Raw genomic sequence first — 24,947 nt, 5'->3', positions numbered from 1 at the left:
GTGCTCAGCGCTAATCGAAAGGTCGGCGGTTAGAACCCACTAGCTGCTCCTCGGGAGAAGGATGTGGTAGGCCAACTCCGTAAAGATTACTGCCTTGGAAACCCTATGGGGCAGTTCTACTCCGTCCTACAGGGGAGCTATGAGTCACGGCAACGGGTTTGTTTGTTTTTTCGTAGTACTTTGGACCCTGGAGAACCTACCTGTTTACACAAGAGTTTTCCATCTCTGTATGCTACCAAGCCATTTTCTGCAAACACATAATCATATTTTTCAACCACTACAACCAGAAAAAAAGAAGACTTTAGGATGCAATAATTGAAACCTGTGTTTCTACTTCCTCAGTAACACATCATCAATAAAGCTGCTCAACTCAAGTAAGGACTGTGAAACAGTATCTCATCTTAACAAGCAGGGAGACTGAAAAAAGGCTCCTTTGATTACAAATGTCCAGGAAGATTCCTGGGCTGGGGTTGGAGCCTTGGCAGTGGGTTATCTGGTGTCTCTGCCTTCAGCCTCCCTGCCTAGACACCCATATGCCAGTGGGCAAGGGCTCCCACGGCTTGCTGTGAATCAGCTTCACCAGCACTGGTGCAAGGTCTAGGCTCTATCCTCGGGCGCTCTGAATCAGAATCTCCAGCAGACTTACTAAAAGTCAGGTTTTTTTTTTTTTAAAGCTCCACAGATGATTCTTTTATCAGTCAGATTTGGAAACCATCCATATAAACTCTCAATGGAGGGATTGTCAAACTTTAGGTTCCTGGGCCCTGAAACCCTAGACTGCATCCTTGTGTGTGGGCACGGCCCCATATCTGCATTTTAATAAGCTCCCCATGAGATGATCATACAGGTGGGTCTTCAGCTTTCTGCTAGCTTGGAAGCTTTCGAGAGTCTATTGCTGCACTCCCTGAGATGATGTAGATGGTAAAACACCACATCTAGAGCAGTGGCTCTCAATTGGTACATCTCCGCCCCCCAAAGGACATTTTGCAAGGTCTAGAGACTTTCTTGGAATGGAATGGAGGATGCTGGCATCTTGTGGGTAAAGGCCAGGGATGCTGCTAAACATTTTACAACCCATAGAACAGCCTCCACAACAAAGAGTTACCTGCTGAGGCTGAGAGACCCTGGGGCAACAGGAGTTAAAAGAGTGATCAATTCATCCATTTCTCCACTTTTTTTATTCCTGGGCCAGGCACCCTGGAAGCCATGGGGCTACGGAGATGAATAAACCACAGTCCTGGTTCTCCAGACATACACACAGCCAGAAAGTCCCCAATAATCATTCGAATGTAGCAGGGATGCACATTAGAACCACTTGGGCGGGCGGGTACCTGCTAAAATACAGATTCCCAGGCCCCGAAGAACAGCTGAGTTAAAATCTACAGCCAAAGGGCCAATAAGAACCTACAGCTCTTGGGGTCCTGCGCTAGGGATTCTGTTTCAGTAAGCAGGGGAGGAGTCTGGGTGACTCCGGGAACTGCTGTGCCGGGGCAGCAGAGGCGGCACCTAGACCAGGAGGGCACCTCAACACCTGGGTGATCAGGCTAGTCAGGAGACGGGCCTGGGCTGAGGCCGGAAGGGCTGTTACCGGGACAAGAAGCATTCCAGGCAGCGTGTCTCATGTTCAAAGACACAGATACTCACCTCTCCAGGTGACTACCTATGTACCTGAGTACCAAGTGCTCCACCAGCCAACTCCAGGGATTTAGTCACAGGAATAAAGGCAGAGAGAAACTGTTTCCCCAAACAAGGAAAGAGGAAGTCTGCCAGATATGGGTGGGACTCAGGGCTGACTATGACACTTTATGACTACAGGTCCCAATAGCCTCAAGAGAAGATAATCTTTTATGAAAGCATAATTAGCAATGTAGAGTTTACCATCATTTCCCAGTTGCTCCTGCACTTTTTCAAAGTCTGACCCGCCTACTACTCCAATTTTGATCTTCTGTCTCAACTCTTGTAGAAAGTCATCCATTTCTTTGGCAATTTTCTACATTTCAGGAAAGAAAATACAACAGTTATGAGCTACAAAATAACCAGATGACCAAAGCTGCAAGGGTTAACGCAACCCTTAACTTTAATACACACCGTTTAAGATATCAGGTCTGAACTTTCAGTAAGTTAGCTGTAATTTTGGGGTGGAGTCCCTGGGTGGTGCACATGGTTAAGCGCTCAACTATGAGCTGAAAGGTTGGTGGTTTGAGCCCACTCAGAGGCAACTTGGAAGACAGGCGTGGCGATCTGCTCCTGAAAGGTCACAGCCTTGAACACCCTCTGGGACAGCTCTACTCTGCCCACGTGGGGTCACTATGAGGCAGAATCGACTAGATGGCAACTAACAGCTTTGGGACAGTAAATCTTTACCAGAACAAACTTGGTTTTTGCTTATTACCAAATTTTTAAAAGTACAAATAATATATTAACAGCTGCTGTGCATCATTCCAGCTATTTTTATATGTATTTATAAACTTGCCTACATGCACGTATAAGCTTTTTTTTTTTTTTTTAACACAAATGGAATTATTCTACGTACTTTGCCATGACTTGCTTTATCAGCACTGTAGAGCGGTGATATTTCCCTGTCAATACACACAGACAAAGCTCACTCCTTTCCAATGCCACACTGTATTCCATTTGTGGACTTAAGTTGTTGATTTTAACAAAATAATATAAGGAGATTAACAGGAAGTTCAGAATTATTAAAATTATACCTCCCAAGCATAAAAGTAAGATCCTTAGAATTTCATTTCTCGTAAAAGAAAAGTTCTTATCTATAAACAATGATCTCAATAGTATACTTTCATGCTGAATTCCAAACTGTGTGCTAATTCAAAATAAATTATAAACTAAGATGAACAGATACCCCCATATTAAGACCAATCACGACTTCTAGAACGTCGTAATAATTCACTACTTTTAGCAATCTGAATTATATACCTACATGGAATATCCTTACAAATAAAGCTACCAGAAATTAGAAACCAAAACAGTTCACTCAACCTCAGTATATAAACATCTGGACTTCACTCAGTCTTTTTACTTAAAAAAAATTTTCTTTTTAAAACCAGAGCAATACATGCATATGATTACTAAAATACACTTGCACAGAAGGGCTTATAATGGAGCACAATTTTTCTCACATTTCACTTACAGCGGAATTTCGACCTACTAGATAACATCTGAGAATCCCTGGTGGTGCAGTGGTTAAGTGCTGGGCTGTTAACCAAACGGTCAGCAGTTAGAACCCACCAGTCACTCTGCAGGAGAAAGATGTGGCTGTCTGCTTCCATAAGATTAAAACCTTGGTAATTACGAGCCCAAGACACAGAATGGGCCACATGAACCAGAGACTATACCAGCCTGAGACCAGAAGAACTAGATAGTGCCCAGCTACAACCGATGTCTGCCCTGACAGGGAACACAACAGAGAACCCCTGAGGGAGCAGGAATGCTGTGGGATGCAGACCCCAAATTCTCATAAAAAGACCAGACTTAATGGTCTGACTGAGATTAGAAGGACCCCGGTAGTCACGGTCCCCAGACCTTCTGTTAGCCCAAGACAGGAACCATTCCCAAAGCCAACTCTTCAGACAGGGATTGGACTGGACAATGGGATAGAAAATGATACTGGTGAGGAGTGAGCTTCTTGGATCAAGTAGACACATGAGACTATGTTAGCATCTCCTGTCTAGAGGGGAGATGAGAGGGCAGAGGGGGTTAGAAGCTGGACGAATGGACACGAAAATAGAGAGTGGAGGGAAGGAGTGTACTGTCTCATTAGGGGGAGAGCAATTAGGAGTATACAGCAAGGTGTATATAAATTTTTGTATGAGAGACTGACTTGATTTGTAAACTTTCACTTAAAGCACAATAAAAATTAAAAAAAAAAAAAGATTAAAACTTTGGAAACCCTATGGGGCAATTCTACCCTTTCTTAAAGGGTCGCTATAAGTCGGAATCGATTCAAGGGCCATGGGTTTTGGTTTGGGTCAGACAACATCTAGAACTGCACTGTTGTTGTACTGGACTCCGTGTGACAGAGTAGAGCTGGCCCATATGATTTTCTAGGCTATAATCTTTACGATCGTGAGGTCTTTCTCCCAAGGAGCCACTGGGTGGATCTGAACAGCCAATCTTTAGGTTAGCAGCTGAGCCCTTAATCACTGTGCCACCAGCCTGAGAGTCAGGGAGGATTGGGCAGACAAGTCCCAGAGTTTCCCAAGTGGTTTACTCAGACCTGACAAGAGAATGGGAGGAAGTGGAAAAGACTATTTCGATTGCAAAATATTAAAAATGCAATGCTACCCCCCCCGCCCCAAATACTTCTGTCTTCAAACAGAAAGAAGCCTAAGGATACAATTTATTATATCTTAACCGTGGCACACACTGATGAACTACATGGTATTGTGGTCAGCCACCACGACACGTTCTGTGATGTAGCAGGATTGCAGAGGGCATCTTTTCTCTTCCAAGTGGCAGCAAATACATTTTGACAGTAGATAAGACCCAGCTGCCGCGACCACGACAGAGCATCTACATGACCCCCACTGGAGACCTTTAGAGTGAAATAACTGCACAGTAAAATTGTTTTGATGTTCCCAAATTAACTTTGTGCTGATATTCACACAGAATCCTTTAGAAATCACCCCGGCCAAAATAAAACACAAAGAAAGAACCAGAAACTTGAAGTTAAGGTGGAATAGTTAGAAAATTCACCTTCTAAAAGAACTCAATATTAAAGGACTTTTGGGGGATAACATGAACCCTGGTGGTGCAGTGGTTAAAGCACTGGGCTACTAACCTAAAGGTCAGCAGTTCAAACCCACCAACTGCTCCACAGGTGAAAGGTGTGGCAGTCTGCTTCCATAAAGATTACAGCCTTGGAAACCCTATGGGACAGTTCTCCTTTGTCCTATAGGGTTACTATGAGTCAGAATTGACTTCGGTGGCAACGGGTTTGGCTTTTTTTTTTTGGTCGGGGGATAATTGAGGAAATGTGACTACTGACTAGAGGTAGGCGTCTATGAACTAGGGTCTGCAGGCCAAACGTGGCCTGCTGCTTGTTTCTGTAAATAAGTATTTCTGGAATGCAGTCAACACTGGAATGAGTAGTTGTGACAGAGGCTATATGGCCTATGGTCTCAAATATTTACTATCTGGCCTTTTACAGAAAAAAAGTTTGCTGCGCCTTGGGCTCGGTATTAAATACTATTAGAAGGTTGGTGATCGTTTACCATCTGGCCTTTTACAGAAAAAGTTTGCTGAACCCTGGGCTAGGGTATAACATTACGGAGTTGGTGATAATTTTCTTAGGTGTGATGATGATACTGTGGTTATGAACGAGGATGTCCTTGTTCTGAAGAGGTACATGCTAAAGGATTTAGGGGCGAAGTTCCATGATGACAGCAGCTTAGAAAGTGGCTCAGCAAACCAAAACTAAACCAAACTCGCTGCTGTCAAGTCGATTCTGACTCATAGCCACCTTACAGGACAGAGCAGAACCACCCCATATGGTTTCCAAGGAGCAGCGGGTGGATTTGAACTGCCAACCTTTTGATTAGCAGCTGAGCTCTTAACCACTGCACCACCAGGGCTCAGCAAAAGACAAAAAAAAGAGAGAGACAAAGTTAATATAACAAAATGTCAACCACTGTTGAATCTAAGTGGCGGAGCTATGGGTGTTCTGTGTGCTACTCTTTCAATGATTATGTACATTTGAAATTTTTCATAATGGGAAGTTGGAAAAACACTTCACTTAGGTTTATGTCTCCCTACTTTTTGCAGACTATCGTTGTAAGTACCAACTGTCTTTATATGGAACAGCATTTTTTAGCAAAGTACACAGCACAACAAAATTCTACTAAAATAGTGACATGTACCCCCACACATTTGTCAGTTTGTTGTACTGTGGGGGCTTGTGTGTTGCTGTGATGCTGACATGTGATAGTCTGATATACTGCCGGAGGATGAGGCCCTCAGGTTGGAAGGTGCTGAAAATACAACTAGGGAAGAGCTGCCTCCTCAAAATAGAGTTGACCTTAATGAAGTGGATGGAGTCAAGCTTTTGGGGCCTTCATTTGCTGAAGAGAAGAAACAGTTGCAAACATCCATTAAAAACTAGAACCTGGAATGTATGAAGTATGAATCTAGGAAAATTAGAAATCGTCAAAAATGAAATGGAACGCATAAAGATCAATATTCTAGGCATTAGTGAGCTGAAATGGACTGGTACTGGTCATTTTGAATCAGACAATCATATGGTCTACTATGCCGAGACTACCAACTTGGAGAGGAATGGTGTTGCATTCATCGTCAAAAAGAACATTTCAAGATCTATCCTGAAGTATAGCGCTGTAAGTGATAGGATAACATCCATACGCCTACAAGGAAGACCAGTTAATAGGGCTATTATTCAAATTTACACTCCAACCCCTAAGGCCAAAGAAGATTTTTATCAACTTCTGCAGTCTGAAATTGATAGAACATGCAATCAGGATGCACTGATAATTACTGGTGATTGGAATGCAAAAGTTGGAAACAAAGAAGGGTCGGTACGGCCTTGGTGATAGAAAGGATGCTGGAGATAGCATGATAGAATTTTGCAAGACCAACAACTTCTTCATTGCAAATACTTTTTTTCACCAACATAAACAGTGACTATATAACACGGACGTCGCCAGATGGAATACACAGGAATCAAATCAACTACATCTGTGGAAAAAGACAATGGAAAAGCTCAATATCATCAGTCAGAGCAAGGCCAGGAATCAACTGCGGATCAGACCATCAATTGCTCATATGCAAGTTCAAGCTGAAACTAAAGAAAATTAGACCAAGTCCACGAGAGCCAAAGTACGACCTTGAGTATATCCCCCCTGCATTTAGAGACCATCTCAAGAACAGTTTTGATGCATTGAACACTAATGACTGAAGACCAGATGAGTTGTGGAATGACATCAAGGATATCATACGTGAAGAAAGCAAGATATCACTAAACAGACAGGAAAGAAAGAAAAGACCAAAATGGATGTCAAAAGGAAAAAATGATGAAGTAAAAGAGCTGAGCAGATTTCAAAGGGTGGCTTGAAAAGACAAAGTATTATGATGACATGTGCAGAGACCTGGACATAGAAAACCAAAAGGGAAGAACATGCTCAGCATTTCCCAAGCTGAAAGAACTGAAGAAAAAATTCAAGCCTTGAGTAACAATACTGAAAGATTCTACAGGGAAAATATTAAACGACGCAGGAAGCATTCAAAGAAGATGGAAGGAATACACAGAGTCACTATACCAAAAAGAATTGGTCGACGTTCAACCATTTCAGGAGGTAACATATGATCAGGAACTAATGGTACTGAAGGAAGAATTCCAAGCTCCACTGAAGGCACTGGCAAAAAACAAGGCTCTGAGAATTGACAGAATACCAACTGAGATGTTTCAAGAGATGGATGCAGCGCTGGAAGCACGTACTTATCTATGCCAAGAAATTTGGAAGACCTACCTGGGCAACTGACTGGAAGAGATCCATATATATGTCTATTCCCAAGAAAGGCGACCCAACTGAAATGTAGAAATTACCAAAAAACATCATTATCACATGCAAGCAAAATTTTGCTAAAGATCATTCAAAAGCGGCTGCAGCAGTATATCGACAAGCACTGTCAGAAACTCAAGTCGTCTTTAGAAGAGGATGTGGAACCAGGGATATCACTGCTGATGCCAGATGGATCCTGGCTGAAAGCAGAGAATACCAAAAAGATGTCTACCTGTGTTTTATTGATTATGCTAAGACACTCGACTGTGTGGATCATAATAAATTATGGATAACATTGCAAAGTATGGGAATTCCGGAACACTTAATTGTGCTCATGAGGAATCTGTACATGGAGCAAGAGACAGTTGTTCAAACAGAACAAGGGGATATTGCATGGTTTAAAATCCAGAAAGGTGTGCATCAGGGTTGTATTCTTTCATCAGGCCCATTCAATCTGTATGTTGAGCAAATAATTTGAGAAGCTGGGCTATATGAAGAAGAACGGGGCATCAGGATTGGAGGAAGACTCATTAACAACCTGCGTTATGCAGATGACACAACCTTGCTTGCTGAAAGTGAAGAGGACGTGAAGCACTTATTGATGAAGATCAAAGACCACAGCCTTCAGTACAGATTACACCTCAACATAAAGAAAACAAAAACCCTCACAACTGGACCAATAAACAACATCGTGATAAATGGAGAAAAAATTGAGGTTGTCAAGCATTTCATTTTACTTGGATCGACAATCAACACCCATGGAAGCAGAAGTCCAGAAATCAAGACACATTAAGACCTCTTTAAAGTGTTGAAAAGCAAAGATGTCACCTTGAAGAACAAGGCGTGCCTGACCCAAGCCATGGTGTTTTCAATCGCATCATACGCATGCGAAAGCTGTACAATGAATAAGGAAGACTGAAGGAGATTTGACGTCTTTGAATTATGGTGTTGGGGAAGAATGTTGAACATACTATGGATGGCCAAAAGAACAAACAAATCTGTCTTGGAAGAAGTACAACAAGAATGCTCAGTAGAAGCAAGGATGACAAGACTTTGTCTCACATACTTTGGACATGTTATCAGGAGGGATCAGTCCCTGGAGAAGGACATCACACTTGGTAAAGTAGAGGGTCAGCAAAAAAGAGGAAGACCCTCAAAGAGATTGACAGTGGCTGCAACAGTTGGCTCAAGCATAGCAACAACTGTGAGGATGGTGCAGGACTGAGCGGTGTTTCGTTCTGTTGTGTACAGGGTCGCTATGAGTCAGAACCGACTCGAGTGCACCTAACAACAAGTGACGTGTGCAAAGCCCTGGAGTCCATTCTAATTAGTTTTTATGTTTTTAGCTCGGTCCTTGTTTCAGCAGTGCAAGTCTTCTGCTTCTGGATTTTACTGCACTTATCAGTTTGCAAATGCATGTAATGATGAAGAGAAAGACTGTATGATGAATAGCTCTTTTGCGAAAAAAATTTTACCTAGAGCACCCAACACAGAAACAATTCTCTTTTAAATTACAGAGTTTATTTATTTGAGTGTAAAAATAATTTACGGTTACTGCAAACAATATCATGTTTCAAATGTCTTAAGAGAATACGTTGTAGGCTACCTAACCTGGTTTCTTTGCTATTTCGTACTTTATACTTAAAAAAACCCATTGCTGTCAATTCAATCCTGAGATTCCTATTCAGTGACCCTCTAGGACAGAGCTGAATTGCCCCATTGAGTTTCCAGGGAGCGGCTGGTGGATTTGAATTGTCGATGTTTTGTTTAGCAGCCTAGCAGCCATAGCACTTAACTACTATGCTTAGTTATTCTAATTCTTTTTGGAAATCCAAAGCACTTTCCTGAACAGCACATTCAGAAACTGAAACACCTTCCACTTTAGCACAGTGGTAGGAAATGGCAAAAGTGGCAAATAACAATACCCCGAGACCCAGGGACTGACCAGGTCTACTGTGAAACCGAGAAGGTCATTGCTTCACTGGGTCTCAGTTTCCTTAAACGTAATATGGGAATAACAACTACCCTTCCTGAGGTGGAAGAGGGAGGAAGGAAGGGTTGAAAGGGTCCAATGATAAAGTCTAAGTCTTGGAAATGTAAACCCTAGACCCAGGGATAGACAAACTATAGTCCACCAACCAATCGGAACTGCTGTTTGTTTTTATGAAGTTTTATTAGAACATGGCCATGCCCATTCATTTACATATGGTCTGTGGCTGCTTTTGCAGAGCTGAGTAGTAGTTACTACAGATCATATGGTCCACAAAAACAAAAATTTACTATCTTGCCCTTTACAAAAACAGGAATTCCCCAATTCCAGACAATTACGTACTCTTAATAGCCCATAAACGGATGATCACTGGACCTCAGAGCCAAAAAGGGCCCTTGGAAACTTGCACTCCCAGATTTTGCTGTTACAGGCAAGAATAGGTTTCAGTTAAGAAAGATCAACATCCTCACAGGCACCATATGTAAGAGGTAATGTCCCCATTTAAAGGGGCAGATGCTGAGGCTCAGAGAGGTTAAGTGACTTGCTCAAGGCCACACAGCTGCCAAAAAGTGAAGCTGAGGCTCAGGTAGGTCTGTTTAACCCAGAAACCTGTATTCTTAAGATCAGCCTACATGGCACAGCTTATGGGTGGCAGGAGGAGGGTGGTGCACAGTTGGTCAGGGGCCTGAAGACCAAAACCAAACCTAAGCCGTTGCTGTCGAGTAGATTTCGACTCATAGCGGCCCTGCAGGACAGAGGAGAACTGCTCCACAGGGTTTCCAGGCCATCGGTACCCAGGGTTGGCAATGAAAGTCCAGAACTGGACTTCCCAACCCAGTGCAAGTTCTCTACCCTCAAGGGTTTTTCGGTCCCATCTCATCTCTTCGAGCACCCTGACGTCTTAAAGAGCTGGGTGACTTCCTTCGCATCCCTCCAGGCACACAGAATAGAGTTCAGCACCCCAGGAAGAGTGGGCAGTCATTAACCGACCGTCGGTGGTCCTTAGCCGCCCCCTGGCGCCTACCCGAGGCGATCTTTAGCCCAATCGGGACCCATCAGGGGGCCCCGCACCGGCTGCCGCCAGTTCGCTGGGTACCGCCTACCTGCCGCGGGGCCGTCAGCGTCCCGTCCACATCGAAGAGGCACAGTGCTGGGCCGGTAGCCGCCATATCTCCAGTCCCGCACGCACCAAACATGACCCGTTGGCACCCGGAAATCGACCGGAACTTCCGGGTTCGGCACCCGCGCCGCAGGGCACGCCGGGACGAGGAGACTAGGCTCTCACAATGCCTGCAACTCGCCTCAGCCACTAGCGCTGAACCACAAGTCCCAGAACACAACACACTCCTGAGTTTCCCGTAGTATGAGCATGCGCTCCTAGAGGTTCCGGGGGCAGGCGGTATTCACTTCCGGCAGCGACTAGCGGGGCTATGGTAAGAAGGAGTGTGGTGGGGGTTGAGGAAGGTGACGTGCTTTCGGGGTCGGGGTCAGGGCTTAGGGCAGGCATGCAGGGCGCCTGGGTGTCTCAGTCTGAGAGTCCGCGGAAGGAAGTTCCGGCATGGGGAACGGTTTTCTGTTCCCTGTGTCCTGAAGTCACATGGACCACTGAAAACGGGATAGCTAAAATTCACTGAGCGTTCACCGTGCATCGGTGTGTTGAGGGCTTTAAAACCATAGTCTCATTCAGTAGGCCCAGAATCCCCATTTTGAAAGATGAGGAAACTGAGGCTCAGAGAAGTTGAGTAACTTGCCCAAGGATACACAGCTAGTGACCATTGGGGCCAGGATTGGAACCCGGATCTGGCTCCAAAGCTCTTTCCACTGCACAAGGTTGTAGAACTGTGCACCTAATAAAATCTTTGCGCCTTGTGTTGGGGCCTCCCTTCCCCTCCTCTGCTGTTTCCCCTTCCCTGAACTAGGCTAAGAGAAAACAGCAGTTCCCTCCAGTACCCAAGCTAACTCAAACCTAACCTATTTATAGTGATAGCTGTCTCATGGATTTATTTTCTAGTTCGCCACTAGGACATCGATTGCTTAGTTTTCCTGCTTGGGGAAATGTTCGCGAAGACTTGTGGATCCAATGCCCAGCCCGGAGTTGGCCCACCCTGGGTATTTGTTGAATGAATGAAGGCTGGTCCGTTTTTTCTGTACCTACTTGGAACAGTTTAAGGGTCAGACACTGCCCCATTCACACTTGCCGTGTGTCCTTGGGCAAATTTCTTACCCTCTCTGGCCTTAGTTTCCTCAGTGATAAAGTGGAAGTAATGGCAACTATCTCATAGTTGTCATGAAGGTCTGGCTTTACCTTTCCCTCCATCTCTGGTGATACCAGAGACCTCCCAGAATTGTTGGGAGCCTCCGTGGGACCTGCTTTGCAAATGTTTATTGTTTGATTAGCATGGTTTAGTTCCATGAGAGAAACGGTTTCTTGTCTCCCTTCCAGGCTGCCCTGCTCAGAGCAGTGACCCAGTGGCAGAGGGTAGCTGCCTGGGGGAGGCCGCTCCATGGGCTGTGCTGCAGTGCGCGGGATCCCAGGAGGTGGGTGGGAAGCAGACCACCCACCTTGAAGGAGACACCATCAGACACAGAGACGGAGAAATTCCAGATGGTCTACCGGTTTGGTGCCATCAGAGTCTTCGGATTCCTGTCTCGGCTGAAGGTGGCACAGACGGCCCTGACGGTGGTGGCCCTGCCGCCAGGCTTCTATTTGTACACCCAGGGCCTGATGAGTCTTGGCTCCCTGTGCCTCATGGGTGGGATAGCTGGCTTTGCCCTGGCCATGCTGTACTGGATGAGCCATTTCTTCCGGAGGCTGGTGGGCATCTTGTACGTGAATGAGTCAGGCACGGTGCTGCGGGTGGCCCACCTGACCTTCTGGGGCTCGCGGCAGGATACCTGCTGCCCCGTGGCTGATGTGATCCCCCTCATGGAAACTAGGGACCGGCCCCAGGAGGTGTTCGTCCGTATCCAGCAGTACAGTGGGAAGCAGACTTTCTACCTTAGTCTGCGCTATGGATGCATCCTGGACAGAGAACGATTCACACAGGTGTTTGGGAGAGTGGACATGCCCAGATAAACTCCTGGAAGCTGGGCTTCCAGGTATCCCTGGGCCACCTGGATCTCTAACAGGAAGGCTGACAAAGAGGAACAGGCAGCTGGAGACTTTGCCAGGGCTCCTAGGAACTTTATGGTGACCCCATGTGTGCAGAGTAGAACTGTGCTCCATAGGATTTTCAAGGCTGTGACCTTTCAGAAGCAGATCAGCTGGCCTTGCAGTCACCATGAGTCAAAATCGACTGGATGGCAAATAACAACAGCAATCCAGGAACTTGTCTTATGGGATGAAGAAATTCATGTGGCAAAAGCTAGTAACCAGGTTTAATAAAAAGGCCCTACGTGCAAGTTCTCACTGCACTTGTGGATAATGTTCAAATAATGGCCAGAAACTTCTCGTAAGAGCCAGTTCTTGGAGGAAGCTGTCTCACGTTCACCCAAGCAGTGCACTGCTGTGGAATCAGAAGGCAGAGTGGTGTGGCTGGGGAGCACCGGATTTGGAGTCAGAAGACTTAGGTCATCTGAACCTTGGTTTTCACTCTGTAAAATGGGGAGTCCCGCCTGTCTCATGAGCTGGGCGGGAGAATAAACAAGTGTCAAAGTGCTTTCCGGACTCAACAGCCCTGAGCAAATGTTGAGCATTATGTCAGAGGTTAGGGCTCTGTGAAAGGCTTCCAGGTGATCGGACAGACTTCCTGAGCCCTGTGCTGTGTCCACTCTGTGTGTCCAGCAGCAGAAGGGACTGGCAGGAAGCCTAGGACGGGGCCACATCTTTCTGCCAGGCTGGTAAACTGCACACTGAATGGCAGGGGTGACATCCAAGCAAACGCAGCAGCCCCTTGGGATTTTGTTCACCACCCAGAGGTATGAGGTTCCCACATTCTGAAGGTTTCATAGTGTAATAAAGACTGATGAACTAGATGCTGATACGCTGGTGCATTATTGATAAACAAAAGCCAATTATAAACCAGTAACCAGTTTCCAACGCTGACTCATGGTGACCCAATGTGTCAGAATAGAACTGTGCTTCACAGGGTTTTCAATGGCTGGTTTTTTAGAAGTAGATCGCCAGGCCTTTCTTCCAAGGCACTTCTGGGTGGACATGAACCTCCAACCTTTCAGTTAGCAGCCAGCCAAGTGCGTTAATCATTCGTGTCACCCAAGGACTCCGTTAGACAAACATGGAATTACAAATGTGGACAAGTAGAGTGAAAGAAGAGCAGGATGGTCTGAGGGAGATGAGCAGCAGGGGCATGATGGGAAAAGGGCACAAGAGGCCCTGGGGAAGGGACATTTCAGCGGAGACCTGAGTGTTGTAGGAGGCAGACACAGTTTGTTTCAGGCTGAAGGAAAAGGGAGTGTGAGGTTCTAAGCTGGGGAAGAGGAGGAGGCCCCTCTGGTGAGAGTGGAGGGAGGGAGGGGAAGGATGGACCAGGAGAGGATGCTGAATTTTATTCTAATCACTGTAGGAAGCTCTCGAAGGAGGTCGGAGAAAGGAGAGACAGCAGGGAAAGACAGTTTGGGAGCTTTTAAGAAAAGGGAGCACTACCTTTTCGTTTTCATTCACTTTAGAAATGCAAATGAAAGCGCACAGCCTTACTGATTTGTTTCAGTCATTAAATTCCCATCAGATGTTAATTCCTGTCAACAAGAGCAAGGTGGGCAGGCTGGGGAGTGTGACGGGCGTCCTAGGATGTTCGGAGGCACCAGGCACCTGCTGCCTGTCAGGTCCGTGCACTCCCCAACAGTGGGGTTCTCCTGCCTGGAGGGGCTGTGTATGTGGGGGCACTGAGACACTCCTTGCATGTGGGGATTCTTCAATTGTATTTAAAAAAAGAAATCTATATTTAAAATTTTTATTGTGGTAAAAATATGTGTAACAAAGTTTGCCGTTTTAACCCTTTTTCAGTGTACATTTAGTGACGCGAGTCATGGTTGCCGTGTTGTGCAACCGTCACCACTATCCATTTCCTCACGTTGCCCATCACTGCCGACTATGTTATATATATTTTACCACAATAATAATACAAAAGAAAAAGTAAAAAGCAAGTGGGTCTCAGCCTTGGCGTCCTGTGCAGAATCACCTGGAGAGCTGTTTTAAAAACACCCAGGCCCAAGAGTTGCTGTAGTAAAGGTTCCCCAGGTGGTGCTAACATGTACGCAGGGCTGCCCTAAAGCATCGCTACTTTTGTGCCTGCGAGGGGTCTGCACTAGGTGAGAGCCACAATTCTCACCAGCCTTGGCATGAAGGAGCCTCCGCTGGGATGCGTGATCTGCTCACGCGGTACCAGCAGAGGGCACACAGAGCAAACACATCATCCTGTCCATTTAGTCCTGACCTAAAATCACCGCTCTCCACGTGCCCAAGGGAAATGGTTTAGGGCTTCTGCAGGGCACCTCTAGGGCTGTGCCTGGGAGCTGCTCTAAACAACCTAAATCAACAGCAGCAAAAACTGAAAGTCGCCTTGCTCAGACTTGGTAGATTCTGGTAGAACCTGGGCATGTGTTTTTTATGTGTCTTCGATGATTCCAAAGCACTCCCAGTTTTGAGAATCTGCCTGGGATTTACCCTTCCTCAAAGCCGTGGAGTGGGCTGTGAAGTGGCTTTCTCAGAAAACAAAAGTCTTTAGATTCAGGTGGTGGATATATTGGCGCTTCCCCCCTTTAACAACAATTCCAAAATAATTAGTAGAAAAACTCAAGCATATGAGCATGTTCACAGAAGTGTTTCCAATAGCAAAAACACCAAACCAAACCAAAAAACCACCCCTCCCCTCACACACAAAATAAAACCAAAAAAAGAAAAGCACACCAAAAATCCCAGGTGGCAATAAGTAAATTTTCATTAGCAGGGGACACAGCTAAATGAATGATGGTATACGCATACCATGTGGTATATGTGGCCTTCAGACGTTGAACTGCATCTGCTGATAGGGAAATACGACTGTGGGTCAGTGTGAAGTGAAAAAAGCAAATCACAGAACAATGGAGGGGATCTTATGTTTAAAAAAAAAAAAGGCATTCCAAATTGTTAATAGTGGCTGCCGTTGGGGAGAGGATTGAGGAAGAAGGGGGCCTGGGATGAGAGGAAGGAAAGATTTCCACTTTCAACTTTATAACCTTCTAGTATTGTTAAAAAGGGAGCCCTGGTGGCACAGTGCTTAAGTACTCGGCTGCTAACTGAAAGGCTGTTGGTTTGAACCCACCAGCTGCTCCATGGGAGAAAGATGTGGCGGTCTGCTTCCATCAAGATCTACAGTCTTGGAAACCCTATGGGGCAGTTCTACTCTGTCCTATAGGGTCTCTATGAGTTGGAATCTACTTGATGGCAGTGGATGTTTTTTGGTTTTTAGTATTGTTAAAAGTTTTCATAATGAACATGTCATTGTTACAAATGAAAAAAAATGCCATAGTAAACAATCTCTTCTTTGGGCCCTTCCTTATTGTGCCAGTTTTCTGGGCAAAGAAATTTTCTCAACCATGAATTCTAATTCTGGACTCACACACTGGGTAGACAGTAGGAAACATTCAGGCATTGAAAGCATCTGTGATGTTAGTCCTTTGTAGAACGGCTTTCCTTCCTCTCTGCTGAGAAAAGTCTGGATTTGGGGCCATCCCCCCCTCCGTCCCCGTAAACAAGCTGCTGTTGAGTCAACCCCAACTTGTGGCAACGCCACCTGTGCCAGAGTAGAACTATGCTCCACAGGGATTTCAATGGCTGATTTTTCAGAAGTAGATTGCCAGGCCTTTCTTCGGAGGTGCCTCAGAGTGGATTTGAACTTCCAAGCGTTTGATTAGCAGTTAAGCACATTAACTGTACCACTGAGGGACTCCCCACCCTGTGGCTGTGTACAATTTAGACACAGGAGGTGGTCTGCCCGTTTTCATGTGATGGTCATCCAAATCAAGGTGAGGTCTGCTCACTGTGTGTACAGTGTGCAGCACGTGGGAAGCACAGCCCAAGTGGTAGCTGTTGTCCTTACTGCACCAGTTACCAAAAACGAGTCATAGGGACAGATACCTCCACCCCTGCCAGTTAATAACCATGCTTAAGGCACTCCCTAGAACAGATTTTGGGGACCCAGCTGCTCGCGGGGGACAGCCTGGTATGAATTTAACAAGTGGCTGGCTCTGGGAGCTTCCCTTCTGTTGCCGCTTTATGACTTCAGAGCCTGCAAGTCCCCAAGCAGCAAGTCACAGGACCCCACTGAACCCCAGGCAGAGTCCAACTTTTATGGCTTTGTTTTGATCCTGTGGGATTCAGCTATAAAATCTTACCTGATGAGAGTGAATCAGGCAGGGCCCACACTATCTGGCTGCATTTATACTGATTCTAGTGACGAGACAGTTGTTTTACTCGTTAACCCTTGAAAGGTACTCAGGATTCATCCGGGGTTGAACTGGTGTTGGGAAGGAGATGTAATATTTACGAATGTGAGCTTAACTCTGAAAGAAATATAGTGTTGCTGTTTAGAACTACCGTATATTTACACAAATAATGCACACCTTCTAAGTTTGTTCGCCAGCCGTGCCCTCCCCCGGGGGTATTTTCGTAAGCGCCACTATGCTAATTTTTTTTAACGGCAACATGTGAGACACACTCAACTATATGTGAGGTGGTGAAAGGAACTAACATATTTAAAAACAAAAAAACAGTACAGCTGTGCTCCATAGGGTTTTCAATGGCTGGTTTTTTAGGAAGCAGATTGCCAGGCCTTTCCTCCGAGGCACTTCTGGGTAGACTCAAACCTCCAACTTTTCAGTTAGCAGTTGAGCCCATTAACCATTTGCAGCACCCAAGAAGTCCAAGAGATATATGTTGTTGTTAGGGTCCATCGAGTTGGTTCTGACTCATAGCGACCCCATGTACAACAGAATGAAATGCTGCCTGGTCCTGTGCCATCCTCACAACCGTTGCTATGTTTGAGCCCACTGCTGTAGCCACTGTGTCAATCCATAGGTGTTTAATAAATACTTGTCAAATAATTATTTGAGAAAACTATTTCCAACCCTAAAAAGGCCACATTCACTCTGATGTTTCCATTATAAATATTTTTTTTTTTAATTTAAGAATACTGATTAGCACAGGAAACAGATTTAATTCATGGAATTGTGCATATGGTCATCAGTTACATTGTGACAAGTTGTTGATTTCTTCATCATTTATTGGCACTGTCAACAGAATACTGTAAACAAGATGACTTTGTATGCGTAAGCTGGCGATGCTCCCTAGCTATGGTTTTCTACCATGAGCTGATATGTATATATATATATGTATATGTATATACATATATATAGTTAGGTATAGATACGTAGATATATATATTAATGTTGTACACAATTTTGCACGGTTACTGAGTGTCAGTAAAAATTATAAAAAACATCCACTTATAATAAAAGTGAGGATGTGCTAAGACTTGCTATTACTGGATTTTGTTTTCTGTAAAAGTGACAAGACTTGCTAGAGACGTTTACTGAAATTGATGGCACTAATGTGTGATGGGGTCATTTCCAGACCGTTGGCCACAGCCTGTCCTCTGGGTTCCTTGTGTTCTCACCCACCTCTTCCAAGTTTCTACATTTTGAGCTCTGCACGGAATTCTTTCCCTTGAATTCCTTCCACTGTACTCCCACTCCCAAAAGAGGACGTCTCAGGAACTCATAACGCCCTGAGTCAACAAGAACTTGTTGATAAATGGCTTAAAAATTTTCACGGGAAGTAACTTCTCTGGGTAAGGAGTGAGTGAGTCTGGAAATGGCTTTCCGGATAAAATGATTTCATTCCTCAGTCAATGCCCAGTGAGGAGAGAACAAAATATTGGAGCCATTCTCTCCACATAAGACGTCTCTGGTTGTGGCCTGGCTTAAAAATCATTTGAGACTCCAAGAACCTTACTGAATGTTTGCACCCAGTGCTGAAGTTCTCAGAGAAAGAATACTTAAGCCAATGAATGAAATATGGTTGGGTTTGCATTCTGTGTGTTTCTTAATAAGGCCTTGAACCTTGGGAATCTGGCTCCCCAGTGAAAGGTGTGAGACCATGATCTGATGTGCCTTCACACATGCTGCTGTTCCCTTTCAGCAACACTCTTTCTTCCTGTCTGTTTGGTGAACTCCTGCCCATTCTGCAAAACCCTGCTGAAACATCACTTCCTCCCTACTGCCTCCTCTGATTTCCTAATGCTCCTTGCATATACCTCTGTTTTAGCACCTGCCACTTTGCTTTACTTACTGGTTTGAGTCTGTTGTCCTTAATGGGATATGAGTCCCTTGATATATATATATAGCAGGGACTATATTTTTTTCATCTTTGCATCCCTAGTGCTTAGCACAGGGCCTGGGATGAAGCAGGTATTTCATGGAAGTTTGATGAATAAATGACCAAGTGAATACACAAATGTGTGCAAACTTGCAGAGAGAGGGAGGCAGACATGTCCATTTAGGTGGCAGTGCAAATAGCCTTGGACACGGACCCCGTTGCTGTCGAGTTGACTCTGACTCCTAGCAACCCTGTAGGACAGAGTAGAGCTGACACATAGGGTTTCCAGGGGGTGGCTGGTGCATTGGAACTGCTGACCTTTTTGATTAGCAGCTGAGCTCTTAATCACTGCACCACCAGAGTTCCTTCTGGACACGGCAGATCTCATTAAAAGCAACAGATCTGCACTGACTGCAGGATGCAGTGTGAGCCGGAATTCATAGATTATCTGAGTTTGTTAAACACGTGAGTGCCTTTCATTCCTTAACAAAAACAGGTCAGTGACCAAATCTGTTGAAGAGTGGAAGCTAAAAATAAAATACTTGGAGATCTTTGGATGATTAGTTATTAAAAGGTCCAAGTGCTGAATCAGGAGCCTTGATAGGCCCATCTTCCATGATGGTCAACCAAGGCACCAGGATTGAAGTGCTTCCTTTTGGACAGGGAATAAAAGCCAGACTCTCTTAGTCTATCCACTAAGCAAAACTATCATTGTAGAACTATTTAGAGGAACAGCTGAGGTCAAATCAGTTCCAAGGATGTCTCACCTCCAGCAGAGATACTTTAGCCTCAGCCACAGCCCAATTCAGCATTTAAGTTTTATCTGCCTGTACTCTCCACATGCATCTCAGGAAAAACTCTCATTTCGTTTGGTAAGTACAAGGAAGCCACCCGGAACCATGTACGGGGCCCTAGTGCCTTCCACTCGCGAAGTTTAATAAGAAATCTAGCCCAGCAACTGACTCCTCTAATTGAACAGCAAAGCTGTCTACAGGGCTGTCCAGAAGCAGAGCAAAGGTGGGTAAGCCAAAGCTGGAGAAGGAGCCTCCCAAGGTGAGGGGTCAAAAACCAGCTCCTGCGTGCCACTGCAGACAGGATGCAGTGGCTGCTGCCCCAGGCCCTGGCTTACCCTCCCAAGGCGACAGGCACGTGCGTCTGACCCTGTGGCTCATGTGTGCCCCCTGATGCTCAGGCTGCAGTTTTCCTTCCAGAGTCTGGGCTGACACTTAGCAGTTAGGATGAGCAGGTGAAAGTTTGGGGATAGGGGATGGCGAGTAAGAACCCCGGGAGATGCCACCCAGAGATCTCCAACGGCAAAGGACGCCAAGGGCAGAGTCACAGTTTAGAGCAATCCCCAGATACACCAAGATGGCAGCCTTTCCCAAAACCCCCGGGCTCAGTCCCAGTGTCCTCATTTTACTGTCATCACACGGTCTGTCCTGTCTCTCTCAGCTGTGCATGGAATGTGCTCAGAGTTCCAGGGATGGGGCAGGTAAGTGAGATTGTGATTGTTTGCATAGGGTGGAGAGGAAGCCGGCATCCTTGATCACAGAATATGGCATTTGAGATGGACCGGAACCCAGGAGTCCGGGCCGCCAGTCCCAGGAGCATGTCCACCCCCTTTGGCTGGCTTCCGAAGAAATTGCTGGGGTCAGGGGTGGACAGAAATATGGACAGGGCCCCCACAGCCCTCCCCAGAAGACACTGACCAGGGCTCAAACAGAATTTCTGGGCTTAAACCAATGTGCACCATTGGCTCTGCAGGGAGGAAGGTCAAAGCCAGCCCCGCCCTCCCCTCCTCCCCTCTCCCCAAACGACCAAGAACATCCCCTCCCCAAATAACCCTTCTGTCTATGCGTTCACCTCTGATACATTAAGTGAAAACATGAATTAGGCAAACTAATCAACTTGACAACTGTTGAGATCGGGGCTTTCTCCGAGTGGAATGGAAATGCCTTCTTTACTTGAAGTTGGCTAAGATGTCGCTGAAAATATTGAGGAACAGGTGCGCATGGTGATCCCTGAAGACCATGGTAGGACGGAAACGGATGGATTTGTTGCCACAGCCCCCCAACACCACACCTGGAAGATGAGGCAGGAGGCAGGTTAGGAGCCTGGGCTCATGGAGTCAGACAGCAATGAGCACTGGAAGGGGTGTGGGCTCCTATTGGTTCCACTCCTCCATTTATTATTTTATCCGTCCAGGCTTCCATCTGTCTTTCCTTCCATCCACCCACCCATCTTCCATTCCCTGTCTCTCTCAATTCATCTCATTCATCATTCCCTCCCTCCCTTCTTTCTTTTCTTTCATTCCTTCTCTCCCACAGACTCACCCACCTTCCTGCCTACTTACCTACCTTCCTATCTACCTTGAAATCCTTCTCTATTGCCCGTGAACTAGGTCTGCTGATAGAAGAATCCTGAGGGGGAAGCCCTTGCCTTCTAGAAACTCATGGTGTGGCGGGGAAGCAAAATTAGTAAACAAATAAATTACAAAAGCGTGGGCTAAATCAGAAGCATGGATGAGCTGCAGAGCTATCACTGGCGAGGTGTGGATCCTGCTTATGTAAAAGAGTACCATTGCCGTGTACTGGCTGGGTGTCCTTGTATAGGTTATTCAGCTCATCACCCCTGCCTTTCAGGGCTGCTGTCGGGATTCCATGAGGCCATAAAAGAAATGACCCGACACTACGCTTGGCACTGATTTCTGATGCCACCACATCATTCCTGTTTAAAACTCCAGTGGTTTCCCACAGCTTTCAGGGGGAAGCCCTGCATCAGCAACTGGGTTTACAGGGCAACATGAGGCAGGCCTAGCGTCCCCTCTCCAACCCCAGCTTCATTCCTGCCAGTCTATTGTCCTTCTTCACTCCACTCCATTTTTTCCAATTTCAACACCTCTATAAACAACCCTGTAAGGAGCCCTGGTGGTGCAGTGGTTAAGTGCTCGGCTGCTAACCTACAGTTCAGCAGTTCGAACCCACCAGCTGCTCCTCAGGAGAAAGATATAGCAGTCCCCTTTCTTAAGGATTAAAAAAATCAAACCTACTGCTGTCAAGTCATGGTGATCCCATAGGGTTTCCAAGGCTATAAATCTCTACGGAAGCAGACTGCCATGTCTTTCTCCTGCAGAGCTGCTGGTGGTTTCAAACTGCTGCTCTTCCAGTTAGCAGTCGATCAGTGTAACCACTGCACCACCAGGGCTCCTTTAGGGATTTTAGGATTATAGCCTTAGAAACCCTACAGGGCAGTTCTACTCTGTCCTAAAAGGTCACTATAGGGTCGCTATGAGTTGGAACTGACTTGACAGCAATGGGTTTGGTTAACAGGTTTATAAGCCCTGTGGTGCAGTAGTTAAGTGCTCAGCTGCTAACCGAAAGGTTGGCAGTTCGACCCCACCAGCCACTCTGCAGAAGAAAGGCCCTGGTGATCTGCTCCTGTAAAGATGACAGCCTAGGAAGTTCTATGGGACAGCTCTATCATGTGGGGTCGCTATGAGTTGGAATCGACTCCACGGCACCTAGCAACAGCAACAGCAACAATAAGCCCTGTGCTGCCTGGGGTCTCTGCACATCTCCCTGCCCCGAGTGCTTCCCCTCACTCCACCTGACCGACCCCCATTCATCCTCCAAACTGAACGGAAAAGGCTACTTCCTAAAGGCTTCCTGGTCTTGGCAGTTTCCCCAGCTGTTCACTCAGCCCCTTTTCCTCATTCCTGGGACTTAGCATACTTGCAACTGATCGTGTTTGAGATGCTGTGTTTACTATCACCCACTCCTACTAGACTATAAGCTCCTTGAAGGAAGGGACCCTCGTGGTCTTGTGCATCATCGTGACTCAGTGCTGGCTGGTGCACGTTCCCAGTGAGTATTTGTTGAATGAATGAATGTATAAGAGAATCTCACTGGTCTAAACAACATGCAGGCTATTCTTCATCCCGTGGACCACCTGCCCCTACTACTAAACAATATCCAGTGCTCATGCTGTGCGATGCTGGGTACTTGGGGAAGCTCAGCTCCCACTCCCGGCCCCTTACCTTTGTTTCTGGCTATTAAAATGAGTTTATTCCGTATGGATTCATCTGGAGTGTCGAAGGAGCAGAAGGTGCCTCGTCCTCTCGCTCGGCTGATGAACTGGGGGTACCGGGCCTGCAATGGGACAGGGAAGCCAGGGTCAACACACCTGCTGTCTCTGGTCTAGCGGGGCCCAATGCGGGAGCTCCTCTGGTGCCCTCCTCTGACTTCCCAGCAGTCCCCACCCATGTTTAGGAGAGTAACATCTATGGGGGTGTGTGTTGGACAGAGCGAAGACACAGTCATAATGGAGATCTGAGCTGTTCACTGAGGTAGCCATGAGCCACACGCGGCTGTTGAAAAGTAGTCAGACCGAGTCCAAATTGAGGTGTGCTCTGAGTGTAACATACACACCGGATTTAGAAGACTCAGCATAAGAAAAAGGAGCCCCGGTGGTGCAACAGTTAAACACTCAGCTGCGAACCAAAAGGCTAGCAGTTCAAATCCACTGGGCGGCTCCACGAAAGAAAGACCTGATGATCTGCTCCCATAAAGATTACTGCCCAGAAAACCCCATGGGGCAGTTCTACTCTGTCACATGGCATTGCCATGAGTCGAAAATCAACTTGACGGCACCTAACAACAAGAGTATAAGAAACTATTTTAACATTAATTACATGTTGAAATTTTGGATATATTGGGATAAGTAGATTATTAACATTAACTTCACCTCTGTCTTTTTACTTTTAAGATGGCCAGCAGAACACTGAAGATTGTATGTGTGGCTCGCATTCTATTCCTGTTGGCCAGGACTGCTAGAGAGGGTTAAGTACAATGTGGTACAGAGGTGGGGGTACTTAACACACCAGCAGGGGTGACAGGGAGGTGTGTGGGGTGGCTTCTCAAAGGAGGGATGTCTGAAGTTGGTTTTCAAAGATAAGAAGAGTTCGGGAACTGGGCAGGGGATTGGGATGCAGGGATGGGAAGGCGTTCCCAACAGAGGGCAAGCATGTGCAAAGGCCGGGAGGTCAGACGCAGTGGGGCCCATTCAGAACTCCTAGCACAGCAATTGCAGCGTGTGCTTCAGAGCTCAGACACCGCCTGAGCCAGGGAAGGTGGCCCAGGATAGCTGCGGGGTGTGGGCACCTGGAGCTCCAGCAGCCCCGTGAGCAGGGTCTTCCCGGCATGGGCTGCGTTATTCAGCAGGTCCTCCCGCTTGATGACGTTGATGACCTCGGCCAGCAGCAGGTTCTTGGACGGGTCCCCCAGCCAGGTGTTGAAGATCCGGTAAGGCTGGAACGAGGCATGGGGTGTCAGGAAGCGTTCGCACACAGGCACACCCTGAAGGGGCCCACCTCCCCCTGCCTTTCAGTTAACCTGTTGAGCACCTCTAACGGCTAGGTGGGTGACACACTTTATCTCACTGAATTCTCTCAGCAACACTGACCCTATAGGGAGGGCCTACTTTTAGGGAAACCACATCCTGGGAAATCCTGCAGCCCAGGGAAAACCCAGGTGGTTGGTCACCTTAACTTCTACTATCTTCCTCCTTCCACAGAAGAGGAAACTGAGGGTCTGAGTGGCAAAGTGATTTGTTCAGGCAAATACGGCTCATAGGTGGTGGGGTAAGATTGCTGACAGTCTGACCCTCAAAGACCACCCACTTAATCCCTCTCTCCCTCCTCCCCAATTAATGTGCTGGTTGTGTGTGTGGCAGGGGTAGGGGGGACAGAGACTTGTACTTGCCTCCTGATATCCATTCTTGCCCCTTCCATATATAGTAGAGCCATGAATTATTTAGGGTGGCAATGTACCCAGCTAAAGCATACCTTCTGGCCTCCCTTGTAGTTAAGAGGTGGCCATGTGACCAGGTTCTAGCCAATGCTGTGTAAATGGAAGTGTTATGTGGGATTTCTGAGAAGGCTGCTAAAGATGAGAAGAAAACCACTTTGTCTTTCCTTCTTTTTTCTTTCTTAACTGCCTACACAAGCTGTAATGGCTGGAGCTCCAGTAGCCATCTCAGACCACGAGGCAACCTTGAGGGTGGAAACTACATTCAGAAATGGTGTAAGGGTAGATCCTGAGCCCTTGCGGAC

At 46.4% G+C, this 24,947-nt stretch overlaps 3 protein-coding genes across 7 annotated transcripts in view; 1 reads left to right on the top strand and 2 right to left on the bottom strand.

Annotated features, from left to right (window-relative positions):
- PMM2 (phosphomannomutase 2) overlaps positions 1-10,746 on the bottom strand; it is a 29,470-nt gene extending 18,724 nt beyond the window's left edge. For all 4 annotated transcript variants that reach the window (XM_049903154.1, XM_049903156.1, XM_049903155.1 and 1 more), the window contains exons 1-3: positions 10,629-10,746; positions 1,879-1,990; positions 201-277 (exon numbers count right to left, since the gene is read on the bottom strand). In XM_049903154.1, coding sequence (XP_049759111.1) covers positions 201-277; positions 1,879-1,990; positions 10,629-10,721 — 282 coding nt within the window. In that variant the 5' untranslated portion in view covers positions 10,722-10,746. The remainder of the gene's footprint in view (positions 1-200; positions 278-1,878; positions 1,991-10,628) is intronic.
- A 188-nt stretch (positions 10,747-10,934) lies between these two features.
- Positions 10,935-24,928, top strand: TMEM186 (transmembrane protein 186). 2 transcript variants are annotated; one of them, XR_007519571.1, is made up of 5 exons: positions 10,935-10,958; positions 11,969-13,443; positions 23,603-23,675; positions 24,058-24,138; positions 24,842-24,928. XR_007519571.1 is itself a non-coding variant. In XM_049903206.1 (2 exons), the coding sequence occupies exons 1-2, from the start codon at positions 10,956-10,958 to the stop codon at positions 12,599-12,601; spliced, it is 636 nt and encodes a 211-aa protein (XP_049759163.1). In that variant the 5' UTR covers positions 10,935-10,955; the 3' UTR covers positions 12,602-17,663. The 2 variants fall into 2 exon arrangements, 1 of the variants encoding a protein (XP_049759163.1); XM_049903206.1 differs by lacking the exons at positions 23,603-23,675; positions 24,058-24,138; positions 24,842-24,928 and having other exon boundaries at positions 11,969-17,663.
- Positions 20,674-24,947, bottom strand: part of ABAT (4-aminobutyrate aminotransferase) — a 96,942-nt gene continuing 92,668 nt past the window's right edge. The window contains exons 14-16 of the mRNA XM_049903205.1: positions 23,998-24,144; positions 22,875-22,986; positions 20,674-20,920 (exon numbers count right to left, since the gene is read on the bottom strand). Coding sequence (XP_049759162.1) covers positions 20,799-20,920; positions 22,875-22,986; positions 23,998-24,144 — 381 coding nt within the window. The 3' untranslated portion in view covers positions 20,674-20,798. The remainder of the gene's footprint in view (positions 20,921-22,874; positions 22,987-23,997; positions 24,145-24,947) is intronic.

Source organism: Elephas maximus, chromosome 12, assembly GCF_024166365.1.
Source record: "Elephas maximus indicus isolate mEleMax1 chromosome 12, mEleMax1 primary haplotype, whole genome shotgun sequence".
NCBI classification, from domain to species: domain Eukaryota; kingdom Metazoa; phylum Chordata; class Mammalia; order Proboscidea; family Elephantidae; genus Elephas; species Elephas maximus.
The sequence above is the reverse complement of the archived record's forward strand: the minus strand, read 5'-3'. Positions and strand labels throughout refer to the sequence as shown.